Here is a 26,384-nt window from a genome sequence, read left to right as displayed (position 1 = left end):
ATCAGCAGCAGCATCTTTAGAAACTGATTTTACTAATGCTCTTTCCCCATTTTATGACTGAAAGTTTAGTAAATCAGTTCTTTAAGGTACCACTGCACATCATAGCCAAAACACAGAAATTTCCCTTCTGGAAGCATGTTGTCAACAGTGTGGCATTACTCACCTGATAGGTGAAGCAAAAAGGAAATAGCCTCTGTTTAAGAACATAGAACGTAAGTGTTGCCATACTGGGACAGACCAAAGGTCCATCAAGCCCAGTATCTTTGTTTCCAACAGTGGCCAATTCAGGTTACAAATACCTGACAATAACCCAAAACAGTAAAATAGATTTTCCTTAGCGTATGCAGCAGATGTCTATACACCTCTGTGTCATTCAGCAGTTCAGAAAAATATTTTCAAACATTTGTAGCTTATTTTCATGGTAAAACCACATTGTAACTGGGGTGTTACCTCACTTGGTGCTCACTGTGTACAAAACATTCCAATTCAAAGCATAAAAATGTACTCCAATAAATAAATCCTTGTTAACGGTCCATTCTCAAAATGTTATTGCCTCAGGCAGTCAAAGGGTGATTGAGGGTCATGGATGCTACGGTCAGCTCTGGAGAGGACCTGAATGCTGTCTCTGACCTTCGTTGCTCTCTGGCTTGGGATTTGGAGGATTTTCCTTAGCGGGAGGAGGAGGAGGAAGAGTGGTTCCGTGTGATCTGGCTCTTTTGTTGCCAGGAACTTTTCCAGCTTATTGATGGGGTCACAAGAGAGCCTGGGGGTGCTCAAGTCTCCTCCTGCGGACCCACCTTAGGGGGACTCAGTGTTAGAGGCCCTGGATGGGCCCTAGAAATATTTCCTGGTGCACAAAACATTAACCTGTATGATGGCAGAGTGGGAATCCCCGAATGGGATACTCATGGGGGCTTGGGCTCTGGAGCACCTTTATTACTTCGTCCCTGGGAAGGTGAAGAAATATTGGGCATACCCCAAAGTGGACACCCTTGTCATTTCTATCACCAAAGCAAAAGGGTGGCTCGGCCCTTCTGGAGGTCCATGACAAACAGGTGGAGCAATAGGTGCGTTTAGCCTTTTCAGTAGGAGCTTCCAGTGTTTAGACTACCATCTGTGGTGTCTATGTGGCACGTGCCATTCTCTGTTGGCTGCAGCAGCTTCCAAAATCTGTGGAAGTATTCCGGGTGGAGTCTGGGACGTTTCTCTTGGCAGACATACTTTATGATTTGATCTGCCTGGTGTTTGCCAGTGTGCTTGTCTGTGGCTCTGCCACTGAGTTATGGACGTGACCTCCAAGAAGCTTCTTAGTCCACTGTGCCCTTTCAAGGGTGCCTCCTTTTTGGAGAGTACCTGGAGAAGCTGGTGAAATACATAGAGAGAGGCTCAGCCCCTCTGTCTTCCTGAGCTGAGGCAGATGGGATTCTAGCCTTCCCAGGCATCTAGAGGGTGCTTCAGAGCTGCCAGCCATTTTGGGACAGCTCAGCATACTCCCACTTAGGCCTCCAGCTCAGGGGATATGCTGGGTCCCTCAGTGGTGTACATTAAGGGGGCAGGTTGTCCCTTTTCTCACTAAGTGGGGTCGCGTCACCTCGGACCAGTGGGTTCTGTAGGTGTTCGAGAAGGGTTACTTCTTGGAACTTGCCTGCCCTGTTCCCATCACTGTTTCCCTATGTGTCACAAAAAGAGGCGCATGGTCACCCTTACTCTCAAACACCACCTAGGTCTGGGAGTGGTGGAGCCTTTGCCTTTCAAGGAGCGAGGCCTGGGGCATTATTCCATTTTGTGGTACCAAAGAAGGGTGGCTCTTCCCATCCCATCCTGGACTTGAAGAGGGAGTAAATGCCTGCTTTCAATTACAGCACTGTTGCATGTAGACCCTCAAGTCAGTGATTGCCTCGGTTCAGTCGGGTGAATTCTTGATGTCTTTGGACCTCATAGAGGCCTATCTGCATGTGTCTATCGTGGCCCATCATAGGCATTATCTATGCTTCTGTGTTCTTGACTGGTACTTCCAGTTTTGGGCCTTGCCCTTTGGTCTGTCCGTGACCCCCTGCACCTTCTCCAAGGATATGGTAATTGTGGTTTCCTATCTGCATCGCCAGAGTTCATCCTTACCTGGACACATCAATATTAGTGAGAATTTATAAACACTTGATTAGTAAAGAGGGAGGTTGGATTAATTTTAAGAAGGGAAGCATATTTTTGTAAGCTATTTTTCTAATGTTTACCAGGGGTGCTCTCCGTATTAATTTATTGTGTAGTCCATTTGAAGACTATAAAGAACTGCCCTTAAATTGAGGATAGTAGTTTTTGTATATACCTGCAATAATTTGAAGTAAATCTACTGTACAGTTTTGCTTATTCGACCTAATGGGACTGACCTGTTGTCAGATAACGGAAGTCAAATAATTATGGAAAACACTGCATAAACCCCTCAAATAATGCATAAACAAAGGCATAGAGTTCCTGATTTTCAAAATGTGTTCTAAAACAAAGATTATTAATAGAAATAGATGAAGTCACCGGGGGAGTCTGTCGGATATGCAGAATGGTTAGAATACCGAAAGTCAGATGATCAAGACTGTACTGTATTTAATTTTTTTTCTCATAGATCAGATCTATAGAACTACTGTTGTGCCTGTGTACAGTCTTTAATACATCATAGTAGCTATTTTAACATTTTTAACTTGAGGCTTCCATATAGCCATTTAATAAACATCATGCTGATCCCTGAACTTTGAATTGCATTGCTGCTACTGAGTCCAATTGTAAACTGTGTTTGGTACAAACAAGATGATAGGTAATTTTTCTACAAGATGTAAATATTTGCATGGAAATGAGAGCTAGCATATTACTGTGAAGTCCTGATAAATCACAGCTAAGGGACCTATAACCATTTAAGATTTTAAACTATTTATTTTCCTTTTTTTCAGTTGATGCTGATGAGATTAAAAGGCTGGGAAAAAGATTTAAGAAACTTGATTTAGATAACTCTGGGTCTTTGAGTGTGGAAGAGTTTATGTCTTTGCCTGAGTTGCAACAAAACCCATTAGTACAGCGAGTAATAGACATATTTGATACGGATGGGAATGGAGAAGTAGACTTTAAAGGTAAGACACTTTTTGCTTTGTTTTCATAGATGTATTATCTTGAAAGAAGCAAATCTTTTATACTTTAACTCATATGCTGAGCTCTTAAATCGCTTATATACGCGAGTCTAAGTTTTCAAAATATTTGGATGGTTGTTAAGGATGTGTGTGTCTGCATACATACTAGACTGTTTTATAATTGTAATATTTGGCTATTTTTACTGCCATCTGTGCTTGTTGAGTATAGAATTTATGCTTGTCTCATTTGATGTTAGATGCACTAACGAATAATATCGGACAAATGGTCAAGATTTTGTATACCAGCTTGAGTATATTAGAATTGTGGTTCAGATTACTGGCTAGACTAGATAGGCCTATTTCTTAGTGTCAGGTCCCCTGTTCTGCACAAAAGGGTGTTATCCCTTCCCAGCAGATGGAGGTAAAGAAAACTGAATTCTGCCAGTGGCATCACCAGCATAAGCAGAGGAGCTCCCTGGAACAGTCCAGTATTTTTCTCTACCTTTTGGCAGGTGGTAGGTCATGCTGACGGCGACACAGCATGGTTGAGTTTTAACTGTTGCTTCCAGGTCAGTGTCTCAGAACTGTACATGGATGAGCTCGTTGCTTGGCTCCGAAACCCCCTGTCGTACTTCTTAGTGCCACTGTGTGATGCTTTGGCTTGGTTCTGCAGGGCCTTGACTGAGGGGTGCCCCATTCCCCCCACCTCTTTCCCATTCACCCTGTTTGGGTGTGCTCCTCATGGGCTCTCCCCCAACCCGCAGCTCCTATTGTTTTTGTTTTTTTTGCTTCCAGAACTTGACCCAGATGGTTAAGCAGACCCTACATAGGTCCCCTCTTGTTACCTAATCCTAGCTCTAACCCTCATCCTCTGTGTGGGTGGGGCCAAAAGAGGATCGACGGGGGTGCCATTTTTGGTCTGTGCCATAGAATGGATTTGGTTATTCCATAGGGTCTGTGTTCTTTGGAGGTCCTCTTCAGCTTCCAGTCCCCCATGGTCTCTGGTTCTGAGTACGCTCTTTGTCGGAAGGCTATAGAAGAGTGGTTTCATGGGTTTTAGTTCTTTTGTCATGAGTAGCTGTCTTGTCTCTTAGACAAGGCCGTGAGGGCCTTGGCTATTCTTAAGCCTCCCGCAACAGGCCCTGAAGCATTTTCCACTCCATAAGGCCCTCAACTGCGTGATAATGGCAGTGTCGGAGCCCCTGGATGGTTCCCTCAGGGTGGCTGGGATCTTGATCGTTTCTGTACCTTTGTTGAGATTGAGAAGTGTTGGGTCTTCCCTTTGGTGGATGCCCTGGTTATGACAGTCATGAAGGTGATCGCTGTACCTGTCCAAGGGGGCTTCAACCCTTAGGGAGCTCCATGAAAAGAATGTGGAGGAGGAGCAGCAGCTCCGCCTGGCATTTTCAATGGGGACCCCAGCATTCAGGCTGCTATATGTGGCAGTTTTGTACCTCCATGCTGTATTGGTTCCAGCGTTTGCTGAGATCCCCGGATATTTCTCATCTGGAGCTGGGGCGGTCTTTGTGGGCGAACATCCTCTACTCTCCGTCTGGCTTCCCACTGAGTCGCGACATTGGGAGTTGCCGTTTTGTGGCTTTGCCTCTGGATATGGATGCAGCTTCCAAGAAGCTTTCAAGTCAGCTGCCCTTTAGGGGGCAGGCTGCTTCAGGTCTGTTACCCAGGGGGGGGGGGGGATAGCAGGTCCTTCAAATAGGCGTCCTTTCAATGCCCCAAGAAAGCTGGATCCTCGGGTCTCTCAGGTGGGACCACAGCTGCTTGGCCTGCCCAATGAGAGTGTGACTGGCCCCTTGTTTCCAGTGGGAGGCAAGCTGTCTCTTCCCCAACGAGTGGGTTCTGAACATACTCCATGGAGTGCATCGGTCCAGTTCCGGATGCCTTCATGATCTCTCTCTGCGGCTTGGGTCTAAAGCACCAGATTGTCGTTCTTACCCTTTAGCATCTCTGTGATTATAGGAGTGATGAAACCTGTTCTGCTGGCAGAGCGTGACCTGGACCGGTACTCTATTTCATGGTGCCGAAGAAGGTTCCTTTCACCTCATCCTGAACCTCAAGGGGGTGGATGCTTGTCTGTGAGCGCACCACCTCTGGGTGGAAATGCTTTGCTTGGTTATCACCTTGGTGCGGCCGGGGAAGTTCTTGACTTCCCTAGACCTCATGGAGGCCTATCTCCACTTCCCTATTGCAGATCATTATAAGAAATATCTGTGCTTCTGTGTGTTGGGTGGCATTTTCAGGTTTGGGCGTTGCTATCTGGCCTGGCTATGGCACCACACACTTTTTCCAAGGTGAGATGACGGTGGTATCTGCGACCCTCTGTCATTGGGGTATTCGGGTTCTCCTTGCCTGGACAACTGCCTAATTTCTTTCGAGGTCAGTTTTTGTTACATTTGTACCCCGCGCTTTCCCACTCATGGCAGGCTCAGTGGGCATGGCTACCTCATAGGTCATTTCCCTCCTAGCATCCCTGGACTTGGATAGTGAATGGGTCCAAGAGCCATCTGGCTCTGTCTCAACCCCTGGAGTACCTCGGGGTCTGCTTCGAGACAGCCAGAGAGATGGTTTTTCTTCTGGAGGAGTGGGCAGAGAAGTTCTGGGCACAGTTGGGCTGGTTGTGCCATCTCCTGGAGCCCACGGTTTGGGATTACTTGCAACTCTTAGTCTCTGTGGCCTGCCGCTATGCTGGAGGTGGTGCCTTAGGTGAGGGCTCATATGCACCCTCTGCAGCAGGCTTTGTTGTCCCAATGGGTATTGACCTCATAGACCTTCAGTTGTCCTCTGCCGCTACCGCCTAAGGTGAGGCTCAGTCTAGCCTAGTGGGACAGTCTGGCTCACCTGCTGAGAGGTGTTCCTCTGGATCCCCCACAGTGGGTTCTGGTCACCAGAGATGCAGGTCTCCTCAGTTGGGGAGTTCAGTGTCTGGACTGGGGGGCAGGGCACTGGTTGAGCCAGGAGGTGTCCTGGTCTGTAAATTGCTGCCTAGCTCAGCAGGAGCTTTGGCCACTCTTTGAGGAGCAGTGGTGTATGTAAACAAGCAGGATGGCACCAGGAGTCAGGCAATGTCCCTGGAGGCAGCGTGTCTGTCGGTGGGTGGAGACCCCTTTGCAGATCCTTTTAGCAGTCCACATTGTAGGCAAGTACACGATACAGGCGGAAGTTCTCAGTTGCGCTCTTCTGGATCCGGAAGAGTGGGAACTGGGACAACAAGCCTTTCAGCTCATTCTGGACCACTGGGGCCCTCCCAAGTTCGAGTTGATTGCATCCAGGATCAACTTCAGTCAGCAGAGGGAGCTGGCCTTGCCAGGGGATAGATGCCCTGGTTCAACTGTGGCTGTGGGCCCTCTACTTCTTCCCTCCATGGCCTCTGATTAGGCTGTCCCTTGCACAGGATTGCGTGTCGTCCTCATCTGGTTCTCTGGTGCCTCCTGATGGAAGATCGTCTTTCACAGCTCTAGGGTCGGTGTCTGCTGTGGTAGACATGGAAGATCCGAATTCTTTATGGCTTACGGTTTGGCCATTGGGAGGAGAGGTTTGGAGATGCGTGCCGGTAGACATGGAAGATACAGATTTCTTATGGCTTACAGTTTGGCCATTGGGAGGAGAGGTTTGGAGATGTGTGGGTTATCCATCATAGTGGTCTCTACGCTGCTCTACTCCAGGAAGTCCTGAAGGTCCCTGTTTTACATCAGGGTCTGGCGAGTTCTTGATTCCTGGTGTGGAGAGCTGTCTCCATGAAATGCTCAGATTCCCAATTTATTTTGAGGTTTCTGCAGCTAGGTCTGGGCGGAGACTGGCTCTGAGCTCCTTGAGGGTCCAGGTGGTGGGTCTAGCCAGTTTTCGTGGGAAGGTGAAGGGCATCTCTCTGGCTTTGCATAGAGAGGTGGCTCGGTCTCTGAAGGGGGTGGCTCATCTGCCACCTCCATTACACCCTTCCTTCCCTTTGTGGGACCTCAGTTCTTTGCTCTGGGCGCTGTCCATAGCTCCGTTTGAGCATCTGTGCTCAGTTTCCACCAAGAACCTTACTATTAGGGTGGTGTTTCTGGTAGGTATCACCGTTGCTCGTAGAATCTCCGAGCTACAGGCACTAATTTGCTCAGGACATGTATCTATCGTTCACGGAGGACTTGGGATCCATGTGTGTGGTCCCTTTCCTTTCTGCTGAAAGTTGTGTCTCTGTTCCATGTTAATCAGGAGGTTTGCTTGCCCTCCTTTTTGGCAGAAGGTTTGGCTCCTGGGGATCAGAAGCTTCATGAGCTAGATGTCAGGAGGACACAGGTCTGGTACCTGAAGAGACAAATTTTGTCTGTCCACCTCTTCGTGCTTTCCATGGCCCTTGGAAGGACCAGGCAGCCTCTAGGCCTCCATTGCGAGGTGGATCAAGGTGGCTATCGAGTCCACCTACATTGGCAAGAATCGTCGGGTTCCTCAAGGACTGATGGCCTACACAGATGTGGCTCAGGCCACTGCCTGGGTGGAGGCTCGGGCAGTGTCCCTGAGGACGGCAACTTTGGTCATCACTCCATTCCTTTGTTAAACACTACAGGTTGGACTTGTTGGCCATAGTCTGCTCGGACTTTGGCAGAGCCATCATTTCAGGGGGGGGGGGGGGGTGGCCCTCATCTTCACCCACCCTAGACTTCTTTGGTACATCCCATTTGAGCAGAATGGTGGAGCTGTTGCCAAGAAAGAAATTGTCTTAACCAGATAATTTTCTTTTCTTTAGTCAGTGACGCTATTCTGCAATCCCGCCCTTGGAAGACCGCAGACCAGAGTTCTGAGGATGATCTGTGCTCCCTTTCCAGTGCTTCAAAATTAAAAAAAAAAAATGATTGGCAGCCATACAGGGTTCCCATGATATGGCTGTATCCTAGTATATGTGGGGTAGGGTGTCGAGACCGACCATGGCTCCACCCCAAGCGATCCTCGAGGCCCATGCCTTGTCTGTCACCTGTGCACAGACACCAGTGCACAGACACCAGTGCCTAAACAGGGACTGGCATCAACTTTGGAAGAGGCAGTGCTCATCTCCAGCCCATCAGAAGAGAAAGCTTCCCCGGTATTCAGGACAGGGCTGTCCCTCAGCGCTCTTGCCCAGAGTCCAGTCTGCTCAGGAGAAGTATTTTAAGTCTTACTCAGACCTTTTCTGAGTGTCTGAAATTGAACCAGAGGAGATTTTGGAGGAGGGCTCCCTTGGTCTATCATCAGGCCCCCTTTCCCACGTCAGGAATGGAGAACATTTCCACCAGAGGAGCTCCTCTTTGTCAGGGAAATGGCTAAAGACATTCAGTTTTATTCGGAGTTTGAGGATAAGTCCATTGCTGAAATATTGGATGTACTTGACTGAGGATCCTCCTAAAGAGGCCATGACAGTGTCAGTGCATTGCATCCTGAGGCAAGCGCAGATGAAGAATTGAGAGGACCCCCTTCTCGTTGTTGTGCAGCCAGTTCCTTGGAAGGCAGAGTCTATGTATAGAGTTTGGAAGTCCCCCAGATTCGAGAAGCAACAGCCACCTCGCCGCGCTATGGTGATTGAATCTGCTCTTAAGAGTTCTAGAACCCACGCCTCGGTGCCCTTGGGGCAAGATGCTAGGACCATGGAGCCTTATGGGAGAAATGTTTACCAGGCCTCTATACTTACTTGTGTCCCACATACAGTCCTTCCAGCTCTACGTAAGCATCTACTTATGAAACTTGGTGTGCAGTATGTTGGAGTTCGAACATATAGAGAGCCATACTGGGGCCGACTAATGGTCCATCTAGCCCAGTATCCTCTTTCCAACAGTGGGCAGTCACAAGTCACAAATACCTGGCAGAATCCCAAATAGTAGCAACATTCCATTCTACCAATCCCAGGGCAAGCAGTTGCTTCCCAATGTCTATCTCAATAGCAGGTTATGGATTTTTTCCTCCAGAAACTTGTCCAAACCATAAGCTAACCGCAGTTACCACATTTCTGACAACAAGTTCTAGAGCTTGACTATTTGTTGAGTGAAAAAAATATTTTCTCCCATTTGTTTAAAACGTATCTCTATGTAACTTCATTGAGTGTCTCCTAGTCTGTGTATTTCTTGAAAGAGTGAAAAATTGATTTGATCCACGCTATCATTGTGATGTAATTTGTACAGTGATAAGTGTCCCATTGATTGTCCTCCTTCCACAAGGTCTCTAAAATGCCTATTACGTCTACCTCTTCATTTAGTGCTATATACTGTAACTCTCCCATCTTATTTCTTAAGCTTTTAGGATTTGTATATAGACACTTCAGATTGTGTTTTTCACTTGCATCTTTAAGCTGTTTTGAAGTTGACGAGGATAATTTGCATCCTTTACTCTGTTCTCTCATGAACCACTCCTGGCTTTCTTTCACCATTATTGAAACCTCTGTATCGGTGTTCCCTAGAGATCATATTTCAGTAGTATCCTTCAAGGATACGCCACACTGAACCATGTTTTCCTGGGTGACTGTTTTCTTCCCTATATTAGCTTAAAAGCTGCGCCATCTCCTTTTTAAATGTTGGTGCCAGCAGCCTAGTTCCATCCTAGTTAAGGTGGAGGCCATCCTATTTGGAACAGGCTCCTCCCTTTTCCTGAATGTTGCCCAATTCCTATCAAATCTAAATCCCTCATCCCTGCACCATCATCTTAACCATATGTTGAGATTTCAGAGCTCCGCCTTGCTCTTGGGCCCTATGCATTGAACAGGAACATTTTTGAAAATGCTATCCTGGAGGATCTGGATTTTAACTTTCTACCTTAGAGCCTAAATTTGGCTTTCAGTACCTCCTGCCCACATTTTCCAATTTCATTGGTTTCTACATGTACCAAGGCAACTAGCTTCTCCCCAGCACTTCCGTAGTGTCAGCAACAGATGAATCCAGAAACTTGTGGGTTGTAACCATCTACCAACAGATGGAGATAGAAAGCGCTGATTTGCACTGTCTTATAGGTCGAGACACTCCTAAGTCAGTCAGTATTCTCTATCTCCAGCAGGTGGATGGACGGTCTCTTGCAGCTCCTGGTTTCAGCTCCTATTCTGGGTTTTACAGTTTAGTAGAGATATGGGGTGTGCGGCTGAGCGGTGCTACCTTTAAGGGGTATACCTGGTCACCCCAGGTCTCTCCCCCACCCTTCTGTCCTCTCCTGCCCTGCTTCTTCTCCTTCCATGCTGTGGAAATTCATCTTTAAAAAAAAAAAAAAAAAGCCATGTCTTTGGGGCATTCTGCTGTGGACCTGCGTATGCCTTTAGGATAGATACTGGTGCCCCCAGTATTGGTGCTGAATAGGAGAGGATGGTGCTCTGGCTGCACTTGAACATGAACTGGGCTGTGGTTGGCGCCCTGGGGGAAGCCTCTCATTTCTGTCGTTTGTTGTGCTGCGTCCCACTGTTTTCATCCTTTTCACAGGGGTGTCTGTGGGGAGGTGTGATCATTGCTTCCATAGTTGGGTGGGAGGTGCAGTGCAATATTTTTCCCAGTGGTTGATCTAGGCTGGCAGCAGACTCCCGAGGCCGTGCTTGTATGGGCCTCGCTGCTTGTTCCTGTGCAACTTCCTAGCATGCAAGCCGGGTCTGTCTTTCTGACCGACTTTCTGTTTGGTGCTTGCCTTCCCCTTGCGGATCCAAGAGTTTTCCAGAGGGGGGTGAGTTTTGGCACAGCGGTTTCCTCTGTTTCATCTCCAGCAAATCTCTGTTTCTTAAATTTAAAAAAAAAGCAAAAACGAACGGACCGCACCAGCATGCACTGAAGCTGTCAGGTTTCTCTGCCTCCCGACCTCTTCACCTGGCTCCTGGAGTGAACAGGGGCGGTCAGGCTTGGCTAGTGGGGGGTTGGTCCTTCTTTGGGCACCTCTTTCTGCAGGGGCCTTTGAGGCAGTTTGGATCTGCCTGGCTGCAGGGGACCTAGGAGCGGCTTCCCGTTTCTTTTGGATGCCCAAGGCTGTCACTGCGGTTCAAGGCCTTTCTTCAGTGGAGTTGCTGGGTTCGTTGTTCCTGACCCTACTCGGGCTATGTTTGGTCTCTTGAGACACAGTTCTGGCAGCTACATGTGTTGCAGGATTCAGACGTTAGGCGTCTACTCTGCTAAGGGAGTCCGTGGCGCCCGTGTCATGCTATTTCTCCCATGCGTTGGGACGTCTGCATTGGTTTTCAGCGGGTTTATTTGGTGGCAACAGTCCTTGCCTGGTTCTGTGCCCTTTCGTTTGGGGGAGCTTGGAGCCCCCACCACCACCACCATCATCACACACACCACCTTGTGGTTACTGGTGGCTGCAATGCACCATGCCAAAAAAAAATTCTCTGGTTGTTTCCCGCACTTCTGGTGTCCCTGGACCGCTATTGCTCAGAGCCATGCAGGTATTTATTTGGCACCATCTTTGCACGGAGTGCGTGTAGAGGTCCACTTGGTGCTGTTAGCTCCATATTTCTGGAATCAGTTTCATCTTGAGGTTGTTCTGCTACTGGGGCACTGTCTCCATGGTATCCATGGAAGTGTGGGATCTTCAGTGTTATTTTGCAGCCTCGCAGCCTCCTTTATTCTGGAAGGTGGATGGCTTGCATACTGACAGTCTCAGGTTCCTGGCTGATTTGGGGAAGAATATCCATACTGGGTTGGACCAGTATCCTGCTTCCAGCATTGGCCACTTCAGGTCACCAGTACCTGGCAGTAACCCCAGTAGCGGGATCTATTGTATGCCCTTGGCTGGTCCTGCTCCATCGTCAGATTGGGAGCGGTGGGACTTGGCTCTAGTTTACAGTGGGGCCTGCTGTCCTCGGAGAGTGCCTACTACAGGTGACTCCTTCGCTTTATCATGTATATTCATATAGATATCTTGGAAACCTGATTGGTGTGGTATGTTCTGGGTTGAGAGCCCCTGGTTTATAAATTATATTGATATGTTGCTTTGAATTCACTCCTTAACCAGTAACACCACGTTTGTATGGAACCTTTATAACTAGTTATTTTTCCTAATAATTTTCTGGCGTTGAAAGTTTATGAACTGTGGTGTAATATCAAAAGTGAAAACAAGTAAGCCTGAGACTCTCTACAGTGGGAAGAGTGTATCATTTTTGCTTTGAGGAGTTTAGTAAAGTTTAACCCCATAAACGTACTTTAATGTCATACTATAATGCCTATTTACTAAAATGTGTATCAGGTTTCATGACACTTTGAGCTGACACATAGTAAATACCATTAAGTCGCACATGAAAACAACTAATGGCAGAATTTTATGTTAACAGCAGGAGGAAGGTGGGAAGGGTAGGAGAGCAGCACAGATATTAGGGTGTTGGTGAGAAGTGAAGCTGTTAGCAAGAAAATGAGGTGACAGCCACTTTAGCATGCAGTAACATTCATTACTGTCATTCCCCCCCCCCTTTCTACCCTCCAGCCATGCCAGTTACACCCCCTCAACCAGAAAACATTACCATGGAGATATTTGCTGTTAACTCATGTTACTGGGAAAAAAACATTAGTGAACTTTGGTACATAGGCCCCTATAAAAGAATGTTCCATTTTAAGAAAAAATACTAAGGGGCTTATTTGCAAAACAATTAGACTTACAGGCTTTCAAAGTTCCATAGATTACTACAGAATTTTGTAAGTCTAAGTGCTTTGAAAATATGCCTCTTAAGTATATTTAATGAAAGCTTATTCTAGTGGTGTAGCCAAAAATGTTTTGTGACATATTGAAGTGCAGTATACAATTTCAAGAGCGAGTTTCTCTGCCAAATAAGATGTGAGCCACACATGAGGATATCATCAGACTTGGCACCAAGATGGAGTAGTGCTCTCAGAGCTTAGAATTAGATTTTTTAAAATTTTGAATGTGTGGTCATTTCCCATCCGTTGTCATCAGAACTTCGGTTTCTTTCTGCTCTAATGACCAGATGTGGAAATAGTTATCACCCTTGTAAATTTTTGTTTAACTTTTTTTTCCTCATTTTAAGTTACTTTTTTCAGTTAAATACTTCAGTTAATTTAGATGAGAAAAACATTGATATAGCTTTCTTCCTCTTCAGGATATCCATGGAGGTACCAAACTTCAAGAAATGCCTAGCCTATGCCAGATAATGCAGCGGCACTTTGTATGCGATTTCTCAGATAGCAGACTAATAACTGTTCATCATTTATTCTGCAAGATTACTTTTGTATTGAAAATTAATAGACCCCTGACACAGGCCTCTATGGCCGAAACATGAATCGTGTCAGGTTGTTTTTATTAATTCGAAATAAAGACCTTGTTTAGGAAAACACCATTTGTGAGAGGACTGTTTTGGATCCACTGTTGGTTTTGGCTTTCATTTCTCCTGTGGAGAGATCACCTTCTGTAGGTGTTGTTTTCTGTCTAGACCCCACACACAGTGCAGAAATGTTTGACAATGGCTCAAGGCTAGGAGTCATTGATGGGCATACTTTTTGGCAGTACACAGTGCGTTCTAAATTGACAGATGTGTCTTGTAGTGGGGAGACACTTTTTGGTGATAAGGTTAAGAGACTAGGTAATACTAAGGATCATTGTACCACATTGCAGCATCTCTCTGCAGTTGCCCCAGAGTCTGTATTGTTCTATAATGAGCACAGCCAGTTAAGATGATTCTGCTACACGAAAATAAGTTTATAGCCTTTTCCAGGCAGTCATAACAGGCTCAGCATCAGACTTACGCTATGCCTCTCCAAAGAGAGGCTGCAAACAAAGCAAGCTGCCCAAACACCACCTTCCTGCTAATTTCTTTAATAAATACATGTCCTGCCCTTTCTGTAGGGGATCAAGTATAGTTTGTTTGTTCTTCAGGAATGGCAGAAGATCCGGTGGGCACCTGAGTATTCAACATTGTAAAATGTGGATGCCATCTCAGATTCCTGTTGTCCCCCTGCACCCCCCCCCCCCCAAACACACACACACACAAGACTCCTCACCTGGTTTCAGCTTTCTCATACCCACAGATGTCCCTGGATTCTATAAAGGTAGCAGATTCAAAGTTTGGTGCCCAAAATTAGTTAATGGTCTCCCTTCTGGGGAGGAGGGGATGTGTGATCACTTCTGAGAGTCTTCTTGGCTAGGTTCTTAGTTCTTGGGCAGAGTGGCACAGGGGTGTTGGTGTCCATCAGCAGCCTGGAGACCTGGGCAGTTTGTTTGGCTTTTGTGGAATTGCTCCCCCTGATCTGGGAGAGAGCAGTTCAGGTGATGACAGAGGCCTATGTCAACAAACAGGGACGCACCAGAAGTGAAGTAGTGGCCTCTGTCTTTGGGCAAACCTCCTGGCTTTTGTCAGGAATCCATTGACCTGTGGTAAGGACAGTGTTTTGGTGGACTTTCTCAGCCGTGCTCTACTGGTTCCAGGGGAATGAGAGTTGGGACATACAAACTTCCAGCTCTCCTTGGCTGATGGGGCAGCCTGTCTTCAAACTTGTGGCCTTGAATGAGAATGCCAGGCAGATAGTTTCTTCAGTCACTGGAAGGAGGCAGCCTCGATGGGAATAGATGCCTCAGTCCACAGTGGCCCAGGGAAGAGCCTCTTTGTCTTTCTGCCATGGCCCCTAATCAGCCAGGTCCTGTGCTGGATAGTGCGTCTTCCCTTTCTGGCCCTTTTGGTAGCTCCTGATTGGCCCCAAAGACCATGGTATGCCGATCTAGTCTGACTACTGGTGGAAGCTTTGCTTCCTCTGCCAAGGAAATTTGAGTTGCTCAGAAAGGGTCCTATGGAAATAAAGGATCTGGAGCCCTTCTGGCTTATAATTTGGCCCTCGATAGGTGGCAGTGGTTTTCTCTTGTGAGTATCACCTTGTTTAAAGCCTGTAAGCCATCTACTTCCTTGGCTTATGTCCAAGTCTTGAAGGTTTTGAGGGATGTTGCAAACAGCACTCTCTTTCCCCATGAAAGGCTCAGATCCTGGAAGTACTCAGATTTCTGCAGTAAGGGTTTGACCAAGGATTGGCACTGAACTCAAAGTCCTGCTGGCAGCCCTCTCATATTACAGGGACAAGGTGCTAGGGGTTTCCCTGGCAGCTCATGGAGACATTGCATGGATTTTGAAGGGAGCCTTCCACCTACTCCCCACTCCCCCCCCCCCCCCCCCCCCAATTGGACTGTCTCTCCCCTCCTGGGATTTGACTCTGGTGCTGGACAGACTCTCTCTGGGCCTCCCTTTGAGCCCTGAGGTTGGCCCTCAAGGATCTTACCTTGAAGACGGTCCTTTTGGTGGCAGTTGTTTTGGCCAGGAAAATGTCTGAACTGTAGGCACTGTCTTTTTGGGATCTGTATCTGTTTCTTGAAGGACTTGGTGTCCATTCGCACTTGTCCCCTCTTTGCTTCAGATGGTGATTTCCCCTTTCCATATGAACTAGGTCTGTTTGCCCTCTTGTAAGTCTTGGATCAAATTCAACAGCCAGAAGGCTCCACAGGCTGGAGGTCCTCGGAGTCCTCTTTGTGTTTGCAGGAGAAGAATGCATTTTGGCTGTCAAATCCTTTGTTTATCCTCTTCCATGGGCTCCGAAAGGGCCAGGCAGTGTTCAAGGCTTCTGTTGCTTGTTATATAAAAGCAGACATCGAGGCCGCTTAGATTTGCAGGGGAAAAAAAAAGTGCTTTCTGTCCTGAAAACACACTTGTGCTCAGGTGACATCTTGGGCAGAGGCTTGGGCAGATGTTGCCTGGTGGAGCAGGTTCAGGTTGGTGATGTGGTGGTTATTCCATTTCTTTATGAAGTATTACAGGATGGATGTGCTTGCCAGAGCCCAGTTGGACTTTGGCAGAGCTGCCGTTTAGCGGGCCTTGTCTTCCTTTGCTCAGTAAATTCCTGTTTGGATACATCCCAGTAGTCAGGATGATACAACTGGACACTAAGAATGGTGAAAGATAATCATACCTGCTGCAGCATCCTGAGATTCTCCCTTAGTTCATGGTACTGAGTTCACTGCTTTTCTGTCTAATGGTGTTTTAAAAAATATATATATTTTGGTTGAACCACGTTTCTGATTATGGAATGAATTATAACTGCAATGGTTGATGGGGCACTGGTGTGTTTTATGGGACCTTCTGCTGCTTTGGCAGAGGCATACTGGAGTGTTCCACAGGCCACCAGCCCTTATACTGGTGATGTCACTGGTGGGGGGGGGGGGAGTCAGTTTCTTTACCTTCATCTGCTGGTAGAAGGGGATACAACCCAATAGGATTGTGCAGCAAATGGGACCTGTAGTACATAATGTGCATTAATGCATGTTCGTGAATGTTGACATGAACACACACTTTAGAAAGTTACTGTGCCTTGGTGCCATCAGTTGATGTCCCACACCTATGTGGCTGATTTTATCCTGTCTATGGAGAACTCCCCGTTTCAGGTAAACTTTGCGTTATTTAAATAAAATGGTTGGCGTTTAGATGTAGCATTGATTTTTTTTTTTTTTTTTTTTTGTATCTTTATTTGATAACCCAACTGTACCATTCTGTATAATGCAAGCTACATAAATACTAGGGAATATTGTATTAAATGTTGCCAATTCATTCTGTATATGTTTTCCCCTATGATTTCTAGAGTTTATAGAAGGAGTCTCTCAATTCAGTGTCAAAGGCGACAAGGAACAGAAACTGAGGTGTGAGTATTTTTTTTTTAATTATTTTGTAAATCTCTTCCTAGTTATATAAGTAGTAAATGGTAGGAAAGTAATTTTTTTGTATAATGAGCTTTTATTTTGCTACAATTGACATTTATTTAAACGTCCAATTTATCCACAGTAGCTTATAACATAGATGATGGCAGATAAAGACCTGAACAGTCCATCCAGTGTGCCCATAAGTCACATTCATTATCAATTCATAATTATATCAGCAATGAATATGGTATAAAATGTGTACTTGATCCTGATCATTGTCATTTTCGCGACACAGACTGTAAAAGTCTGCTTGGCTCTGTCTTTACGCCCCAACTACTGGAGTTGCTTTATTTTTTTATATATGTATATATATTTTTTAATTTAAAAGTTTTAGTGTAGTTGACCTTAGAAACAGAATCAGATAATCACGATCATACCTAAACCTACACTATCCAAATTGTAAAGGACTAAAATACAAAACAACTTACGCATCCAGCTTCTCCTACATAAGCACACAACTATGGAGCGGACTCCCAATTGCTGTGAGAACAATCCGTGACCACTTAAACTTCATGAAATCACTCAAAACTCACCTTTTCAAAAAAGCCTATCCCACCAATCCAGCATAAATCCCAGCAACATAGCATAACTAATGATCGTACTGGACAATTTATAATCTTCACTTCCCTCGACCCCTTGGTGTCTGATCCACATCCTTCTCACCCCCATTCCGAAGAACCTAAAGATTAAGCCAGACATCATCTCTAACTATCGCCCAGTGGCTTCGATACCCCTAGTTACCACGTTGATGGAGAGTATGGTCAACGTCCAGCTCAATGACTTCCTGACTGCTTTCGATATCCTCCACCACTCTGTCAGGTTTCCGGGCCCAATATAGCACCGAGACTGTCCTGGTCACCCTCTTATCTAACTTTAAACGAGAGCTATCCATCGGACGGAAGGTTTTGCTGCTTCAATTTGACATGTCTAGTGCTTTTGATATGGTGGATCATGAAATCTTACTTCATCTGCTGGACTCTTTTGGCATAGGAGGTTCTGTCTTACCCTGGTTTGATAGCTTTTTGACTACAAGAACTTACCAGGTCACAGTGAACTCCACTACCTCTGCTCCATGGAAGGCTTCCACTTTCACCTGCCTTATTCAATATCATGATGTTGCCTTTAGCCGCCGCTCTTGCAAAACTGGACCTCAACCCTTTCATCTATGCTGACGATATCACAGTCTACATCCCCTTTCGCACCACCGTGTCAGAAATTGCTAACCTCATTGATGCCTGCCTCTCCACCATAGAGCATTGGGCTCAGGTATTCCGTTTCAAATTAAACACAGACAAAAACACAGTGTCTCATCCTCTTATCCATCCACACCCCAGTAACTGACACAGTGCTCCCAGCAATGGGCTCTGCTCTTCCGATTGCCAACAGCTTCCGGCTTTTAGGAGTGCATCTGGACACGCACCTCCAGTTGGACAACCATAACTCTGCACAATGTAATCCATAACCAATCTGTAACAAATTGTATTTCCAACATTTAACTCATATTGTAAGCCACACTGAACCCGCAAAAAGGTGGGAAAATGTGGGATACAAATGCAATAAATAAATGTGCACTTGGTCTCCAAAAATATGTTTCACGCCATGTGGAGGCTCCGGTGCATCAGATACTAGAGATTTGTTCCTCACACTTGTCCACTGGCTTGTCCTCTCCCACTTGGACTATTGCAGTGGAATTTATGCAGGCTGCCAGGCCTCACTGTTGAAAAAGTTCCAGACAGTTCAGAACACTGCTGCGAGACTCATCCTAAGAGAATGACGCTTTGTACATGCCGAACCCTTGCATTTCAAATTACACTGGCTGCCTGTACAAGAGCGCATTGCCTTTAAGCTCTGCTCCTTGACCCATAAAATCATCTATGGGGCTGCCCCAGATTACATGCACCCCTTACATAGTAACATAGTAGATGACGGCAGAAAAAAGACCTGCATGGTCCATCCAGTCTGCCCAACAAGATAAACTCATATGTGTATACCTTACCTTGATTTGTACCTGCCTTTTTCAGGGCACAGACCGTACAAGTCTGCCCAGCAGTATTTCCCGCCTCCCAACCACCAGTCCCGCCTCCCATCTCCAGCTCTGGCACAGACCGTATAAGTCTGCCCTCCACTATCCTCGCCTCCCAACTACCAACCTCTCTTCCCCCACCTGCTCCGCCACCCAATTTTGGCTAAGCTTCTGAGGATCCATTCCTACTGCACAGGATTCCTTTATGCACATCCCACGCATGTTTGAATTCCGTTACTGTTTTCATCTCCACCACCTCCCGCGGGAGGGCATTCCAAGCATCCACCACCCTCTCCGTGAAAAAATACTTCCTGACATCTTTTTTGAGTCTGCCCCCCTTCAATCTCATTTCATGTCCTCTCATTCTACCGCCTTCCCATCTCCGGAAAAGATTTGTTTGCGGATTAATACCTTTCAAGTATTTGAACGTCTGTATCATATCACCCCTGTTCCTCCTTTCCTCCAGGGTATACATGTTCAGGTCAGCAAGTCTCTGCTCATACGTCTTGGAACGCAATTCCCATACCATTCTCGTAGCTTTTCTTTGCACCGCTTCCATTTTTTTAACATCCTTCGCAAGGTACGGCCTCCAAAACTGAACACAATACTCCAGGTGGGGCCTCACTAACGACTTGTACAGGGGCATCAACACTTCCTTTCTTCTGCTGATCACACCTCTCTCTATACAGCCTAGCAACCTTCTCGCTATAGCCACCGCCTTGTCACACTGTTTCGTCGCCTTCAGATCCTCGGATACTATCACCCCAAGATCCCTCTCCCCCTCAGTACCTATCAGACTCTCCCCGCCTAACACATAAGTCTCTCGTGGGTTTCTACTCCATAAATGCATCACTTTGCATTTCTTCGCATTGAATTTTAATTGCCAAACCTTAGACCATTCTTCTAGCTTCCTCAGATCCCTTTTCATGCTTTCCACTCCCTCCCGGGTGTCCACTCTGTTGCAAATCTTAGTATCATCCGCAAATAGGCAAACTTTACCTTCTAACCCTTCGGCAATGTCACTCACAAATATATTGAACAGAATCGGCCCCAGCACCGATCCCTGAGGCACTCCACTACTCACCTTTCCCTCCTCCGAGCGAACTCCATTTACCACCACCCTCTGTCGTCTGTCCGTCAACCAGTTCCTAATCCAGTTCACCACTTCAGGACCTATCTTCAGCCCATCTAGTTTATTTAAGAGCCTCCTGTGGGGAACCGTGTCAAAAGCTTTGCTAAAATCTAAGTAGATTACGTCTATAGCACGTCGATGATTCAGTTCTCCAGTTACCCAATCAAAGAATTCAATGAGATTCCTTTGGCACAATTTCCCTCTGGTAAAACCATGTTGTCTCGGATCTTGCAACTTATTGGCTTCTAGGAAATTCACTATCCTTTCCTTCAGCATGGCTTCCATTACTTTTCCAATAACCGAAGTGAGGCTTACCGGCCTGTAGTTTCCAGCTTCTTCCCTATCACCACTTTTTGTGAAGAGGGACCACCTCAGCCGTTCTCCAGTCCCTCGGAACCTCTCCCGTCTCCAAGGATTTATTAAACAAATCTTTAAGAGGACCCGCCAGAACCTCTCTGAGCTCCCCCAATATTATGGGGTGGATCCCGTCCGGTCCCATGGCTTTGTCCACCTTTAGCTTTCCAAGTTGTTGATACACACTCTCTTCCATGAACGGTGCTCTATCCATTCCATTCTCAGGTGTACTTTTGCCAGTCCCTCGTGGTCCTTCTCCAGGATTTTCTTCAGTGAAAACCGAACAAAAGTATCTATTTAGTAAATTGGCTTTTTCTTCATCATTATCTACATAGCGGTTCGCTTGATCGCTAACCCTTACCCTGTTAGATTCACCCTGTTAGATAGGGTGATCGCCTTTCCGCCCAGAAATGCCAATCCTGCTGCTCATTCCTATCTCCATCTGCACTTCCCGAACTGTAAGGGTGTCAGGTACAAGAGGATCTTCGCCTCGTCCTTCCGCTATTGGAGTCCTAAGCACTGGAATGCACTCCCGCAACACCTTAAAACCCAAGCAGACCACTCTCTTCAAGAAGTTGTTAAAGTCCTATTACTTTGCCAAGACTTACTCCCCACTTTTCACCATTGACTGATGCACTCTCCTTGACCCTTACCCTGTTAGATTCACCCTGTTAGATGTTTTTCATCCTGCCTCCTCCTTGTATACTTTTCTAAGTTTCCTATTTTGTGATTTTATTTAACTTTTTGTAATCCACATTGTGCCTGCATGTGTGGGAAAATGTGGGATATAAGCAAACCATAAATAAATAACTACCTCTTCTGACCACAATATAACTTTGTATCTGTTATCAACCGAATTGGCTAACGCCTCTACGGTACTATGTAAGCCACATTGAGCCTGCAAATAGGTGGGGAAATGTGGGGTACAAATGTAATAAATAAGTTCAACATTATCATATGCTTAGAGGTAGTTTTCAATACTGTTATTTTCACAAATATGTGGATGTGACTGCATATTATAAAAACATGCTTCCTTTTCTGTGGAATCATCATAAACGTTATTGGGTAATAAAACTATTATAAAATTCCAAACATTAATGGAAGAAATGTATTCTACATGCCCCCACCATTATCTGCTTATACTGTTATCACTGTGCCTACATGCTATACCATCCCCCAGCCACCTTACTGTCTTCCCTACTACTGCTTGTCTGTACTGCTGTCTTTTGTCTTCCCCAGCTTATTGCTCTTTCTGCTCCATCACAAAACTATCCCTGCTACTCTACCCCCCCCCCCCCCCACCTAATTTGTATCTACCACTCTTCAACTCCTTACATATTCTAACAACCTAGCCACTACCCTTGCTTTGATATGTCTTTGCTGCACCCAGCAAATGTCTCTTTTTATTAGCTTTTGTGTGGCTTTATGTACGTTTACGTTAGGCAATGTCCATTTTCCAACACTGTTCTCACCTTCTGTGTTCTTGCAAAAGTAGTTATAATGGGAAAGTATTGATAGGTTTTCCAGTGTTCGTGGATATATACTGATTTATTTTGTGTTCTGTTTTAAATCTGAGAACCCACCCTTCCACAATAAGCCAATGAGGGAACAAGGGTGTATTTATTGGCATGTATTTTTTTTTTTTAAGTTACCATATCCACAACAGGCAAAAAAAAAATTTTTTTTTTTCATTTAACCTATAGTTAAGCTGCGGAACTCATTGACGGAACAAGTGGTAAAAGCAGTTAATGTACCTGGGTTTAAAAAAGATTTGAACAAATTCCTGCAGAAAAAGTCTTTAAACTGTTAAGTGGGGAAAGCCACTGATTATCCTTGAGGTTTAGTGGTATGGAATCTTGGGGATTCTGCAGGTAGTTATGACCTGTACTGGCCGCTGTTGGAAACTAGATGGACCCTTAGAACCAATACAGCAACTCTTATTCTTATATTCTAAAAGGAATACATGAAGCAGAGTGCTCAGATTTTTGTTTTTGAGGGCCAAGTGCACTTTCTCCTCTCTGACCAGTAGTTTGCTTCAGGGCCACTGAATTATCTTTTGATTTTATAAAAATAGTTTTATTTGAAGAAAACTAGGAGTCAAGTAGGGAAAGATCTTCCCAGACAGGGGTTATAGATGTGTGGAACAGCCTTTCTGTGAATTTGATGGGAGAAAAATAGTATTCAGGGCAGGAGCAGATAGTTCTTGGCACTGTCTTCAGTATTCAGCAGTTATGGGAAGCAGGCAGACAGGTTCATCTATCACTTTGTCTTCGAATTTGCATTTCCTCTAGGAGGCTCATAATTTTGGCCTTCTGGCACGAGGTAATCAAATTTGGGCTTGTTGCCAAAGAGACATCTGGTTAAACTGTTTTCACAAACTAAAAATTACCTTTTCTGTGAAGACATTTCTGTCTTCAGTTCCTAACTGCATCTAAGTCAAATGTGATCTAAATAGAGGAAGGCTGGTATCAGAAGATGACTCTGTAGGTGAGTGAGCAGGACTCGAGTATTGGTTTGCTGTAAAATTGAGCCTTTAAGTTTATAGGAGGGAGAGAGCTTGTGGGTTAAAATAACTATCTGTAGAGTGTGATACTGTTTTCAGGGTGAAATACTGTTTAAAGAAATTTTGCTGTGAGCGCAAGTGAACTGCAATTCGTACAAGTGAGTAAATGCAACCTTAGCAATTTATCAGTATTTGACTATATGCCTCACTGTAATTATTTGAGGCAAGTTATAATTTTAAAAATTATAATACATGTACATATAATTCACTCCTAAATCCCACATAAATATTTAAAAGATTTGAAATTGAAATAAGTATTTCCACACACTAAACAGCTATAACAAACTCAACATTCCATTCCATTTATTACATTTAGCAGACATTACTACATACTAGCTCATAAAAACATAAACTGCAACCTAAAATGTATCATCCTTGGATATAAAATCATCTATTGAAAATAACACTAGAAGCATTCAGATTCCATCTATCCACCCATCATTCATTCCACTACATATTCTTGTTTAATATCTGATGATAACCGCAGCTCTTGAGGTATATGTTTCCACAAGGATGGAGTCATTAAGAAAAGGCTGATTTATTTGACTGACACAAAGCACTGTCAACTGTAAATCATCTTTATTTATTTGTTGCATTTGTATCCCACATTTTCCCACCTATTTGCAGGCTCAATGTGGCTTACATAGTACCGTTATAGCGATTGCCAATTCCGGTAAGAGAAATACAGAGAAGTATTGCATGAATGACAGAGTAAATTAAGTAGTCAAGGAGAGAAAGTTAAGTTTTGTCCAGTTCTGGTATGAGTTTCGTTGTGTTGCAAGGTTCAGGTGTTTAGGTTGGATCATTGTGGTATGCCTTTTTGAACAGGTTGGTTTTTAGTGCTTTCCGGAAGTTTATTAGGTCGTGCATTGTTTTCATGACGTTTGGTAGTGCATTCCATAGTTGCGTGCTTATGTAGGAGAAACTGGTTGCATTTATATTTTAGTCCTTTGCAGCTTAGGGTAGTGAAGATTTAGTTATGTGCGTGCTGACCTTTTTGTGTTCCTGGCTGGCAAAGCTATGAGGTCTGCCATGTAGACTGAGGCCTCGTCATGAATGATTTTATGAACCAGGGTGCAGATTTTGACGCAATTCGTTCTTTGATTGGGAGCCAATGTGGTTTTTCTCTTAAGAGTTTAGCACTTTCGTATTTTGTTTTTCCAAATATGAGTCTGGCTGCGGTGTTTTGGGCAGTTTGGAGTTTCTTAATGATTTGTTCTTTGCATCCAGCATAGATTGCATTACAGTAGTCTAGGTGACTTAGCACCATTGATTGTACCAGGCTGCGGAATATTTCCCTCGGGAAGAAAGGTTTTACTCGTTTGAGTTTCCACGTTGCGTGGAACATTTTCTTTGTTGTATTTTTCGCTTGGCTGTCTAGCATGAGGTTTCGGTCGATTGTAACTCCAAGAATTTTTAGGCTGTTTGAAACAGGAAGGGTGTGGTCTGGGGTGTTTATAGTGTTGGGTTTGTTCGTGTTGTATTGTGATGAGAGGATGAGACAGTGTGTTTTTTCTGCGTCCCATTAGACATACATGACCTGTATCAGTTCCTGAAACCAACCCTAAGCCAAGCCCATCAAGGCCTTACAAATTATAAAAATTTTGAACTGACACCTTAATCACACTGGAAGTCGGTGCATTGTTGTGATTTCTAAACCTCAAATGACCTAAATGTCTCGCCGCAGTGTTTGTCATTTGCACTCAACAGTTTGTATAAAATCATGATCTGTAGTACTACATGTAGATTCTTAAGGGTTAAATATGGCCACAACTGATGTATATACAAGAATCCAAAACAAGACTGCTGAAAAGAGAAGTATAGAGTCTGCCCCTACAAATAGTTCTGATTTCTTACAATTCAAATTTAATCTTTTTACCATTGACTATTCAATTATTTGCAAACATTAAGTGCCATGTATAGTATTTACCAGTTGGTGGTCTACAACTTGTATCCCAATGGATGTTTATCAAGTGCTCCTTGAGCTCTAAGCTCTTTTTTATGACATTTATCCTTTCCTCTTTTAGTGATGTTTTAAGAATTTAAGCTGCACTGATTCTCAGTAGCATTGTGTGTATATAAAGCAGTCTGCTAATACAATATGGCTGATTCTTGTGTGGAAAGAGATGAGCTGTCACCTTGCTGCTAATCACTTTTGTGTTTTCAAGTCACAGATTGTGAGTGTGTTTTCAGAGTATCTTATTTCTTCCTTTTAGCAGAGAATCATTTTAGGTATCCATTTTTTTTTTTTTTTAATCCTGTTTTTTATTTTGTTTTTGTATCCCTTTGTTTTCAATTGTTTCAGGGTGTTTTGGATATACATTGTCAGCTAGGGGAAATATTGCTTTCAACCCCTGGTTAGGTATGTGTCCCTTTAGACCAATGATTATTTGTTTGTAATCACAAGGTGTAAGTTTCACACCTTGTCTGACTTTTAATTTGTTTTGCCATGTATATGGAATGCACTCACTTTGGTGACCTGCATTTGTATCTAATTAATTTTGTTTTAAGATTCAGTGCTTTTCTTCACCTTATTTATGAATGAGCAACTGAGATTCGTGCTCCAAGTCCATACTGCGAGTGCATCCTTGCTGGTTGATGTAAGCCACAGCCTTCATGTCAGAGAAAACTCGAAGCAGCTTGCCCATCACTAGGGGTAGAAGGACAAGGAGAGTCAGCTGAATTGCCCGAAGCGCCAGACAGTTGACTACTGCGACTCCTCCGGAGACCAAAGGCCTTTAGTTACTTGACCCAGTGAGCTCTCATCCGTCATGACTACTGTCCAGCTCCGAGTCGCCAGTGGAAGACTGCAATGCAAGTTGGACTTCTGCAGTCACCAGTTCTTCGACAGGCTGCAGGCATCCAACAGAGACAAAGATGGTAAAGTTGAGATACCGGAGACCAATGGCTCAGGAGAGACTGTTACAGTGGATGCATATGCGCCCTTGCCCATGGTATGGCATCCAGAGTCTCCGCCATGGACCCAAGGGTCTGAACATAATCCCAAACCTGAGGACAAGGACTACGAAGAAGAGCTTGGATCTACGATTGTAGCTTGACACATGGATGTTCTGGCATTAACACTTTGCACGACTGTAGGAGTGGCAAGAGGGCTAACAAAAAAAAATTAAAGAGTAGAGGAGACAGGACTGAGCCTTGTGGGACTTCACAAGTCAGGGGGCGAGGGGAGGCAGAAGAACAGGAGGTAATGATTTGATAAGACCAATCAGAAAGAAAGTAGGAGAACTAAACAAAGACTGATCCTGTCAGCCCTAACGCAGCAAGACGGGACAGTGAGACAGACATTAGGTATATTCACAAAAGAACAGACCTTTCAACTTTTTCACTAAGAATGAGAAGTTTAAATAGCTGAAAATTAAATGAACTATTACAATTAAAAATTAGAGCCTATCTGCTAATATTCCTTCCTTTGTGCACTTACATATTATGCCTATCTATCAGCAGACGGAGATAAGAGTAAAGAACTGCACTCTGCCATATAGCAGCTGTGCAGCTGGTTCAATTAAACATTTCAGT

General features: G+C 44.8%; 1 protein-coding gene across 2 annotated transcripts in view; it reads left to right on the top strand.

The window, feature by feature from the left end:
• Positions 1-26,384, top strand: part of PPP3R1 (protein phosphatase 3 regulatory subunit B, alpha) — an 83,442-nt gene that overhangs the window by 43,941 nt on the left and 13,117 nt on the right. For both annotated transcript variants that reach the window (XM_030196377.1, XM_030196378.1), the window contains 2 exons: positions 2,937-3,113; positions 16,658-16,717. In XM_030196377.1, the coding sequence (XP_030052237.1) occupies positions 2,937-3,113; positions 16,658-16,717 (237 nt within the window). The remainder of the gene's footprint in view (positions 1-2,936; positions 3,114-16,657; positions 16,718-26,384) is intronic.

Source organism: Microcaecilia unicolor, chromosome 3 (assembly GCF_901765095.1).
Source record: "Microcaecilia unicolor chromosome 3, aMicUni1.1, whole genome shotgun sequence".
In the NCBI taxonomy this organism is placed as follows: Eukaryota; Metazoa; Chordata; class Amphibia; order Gymnophiona; family Siphonopidae; genus Microcaecilia; species Microcaecilia unicolor.
The sequence above is the reverse complement of the archived record's forward strand: the minus strand, read 5'-3'. Positions and strand labels throughout refer to the sequence as shown.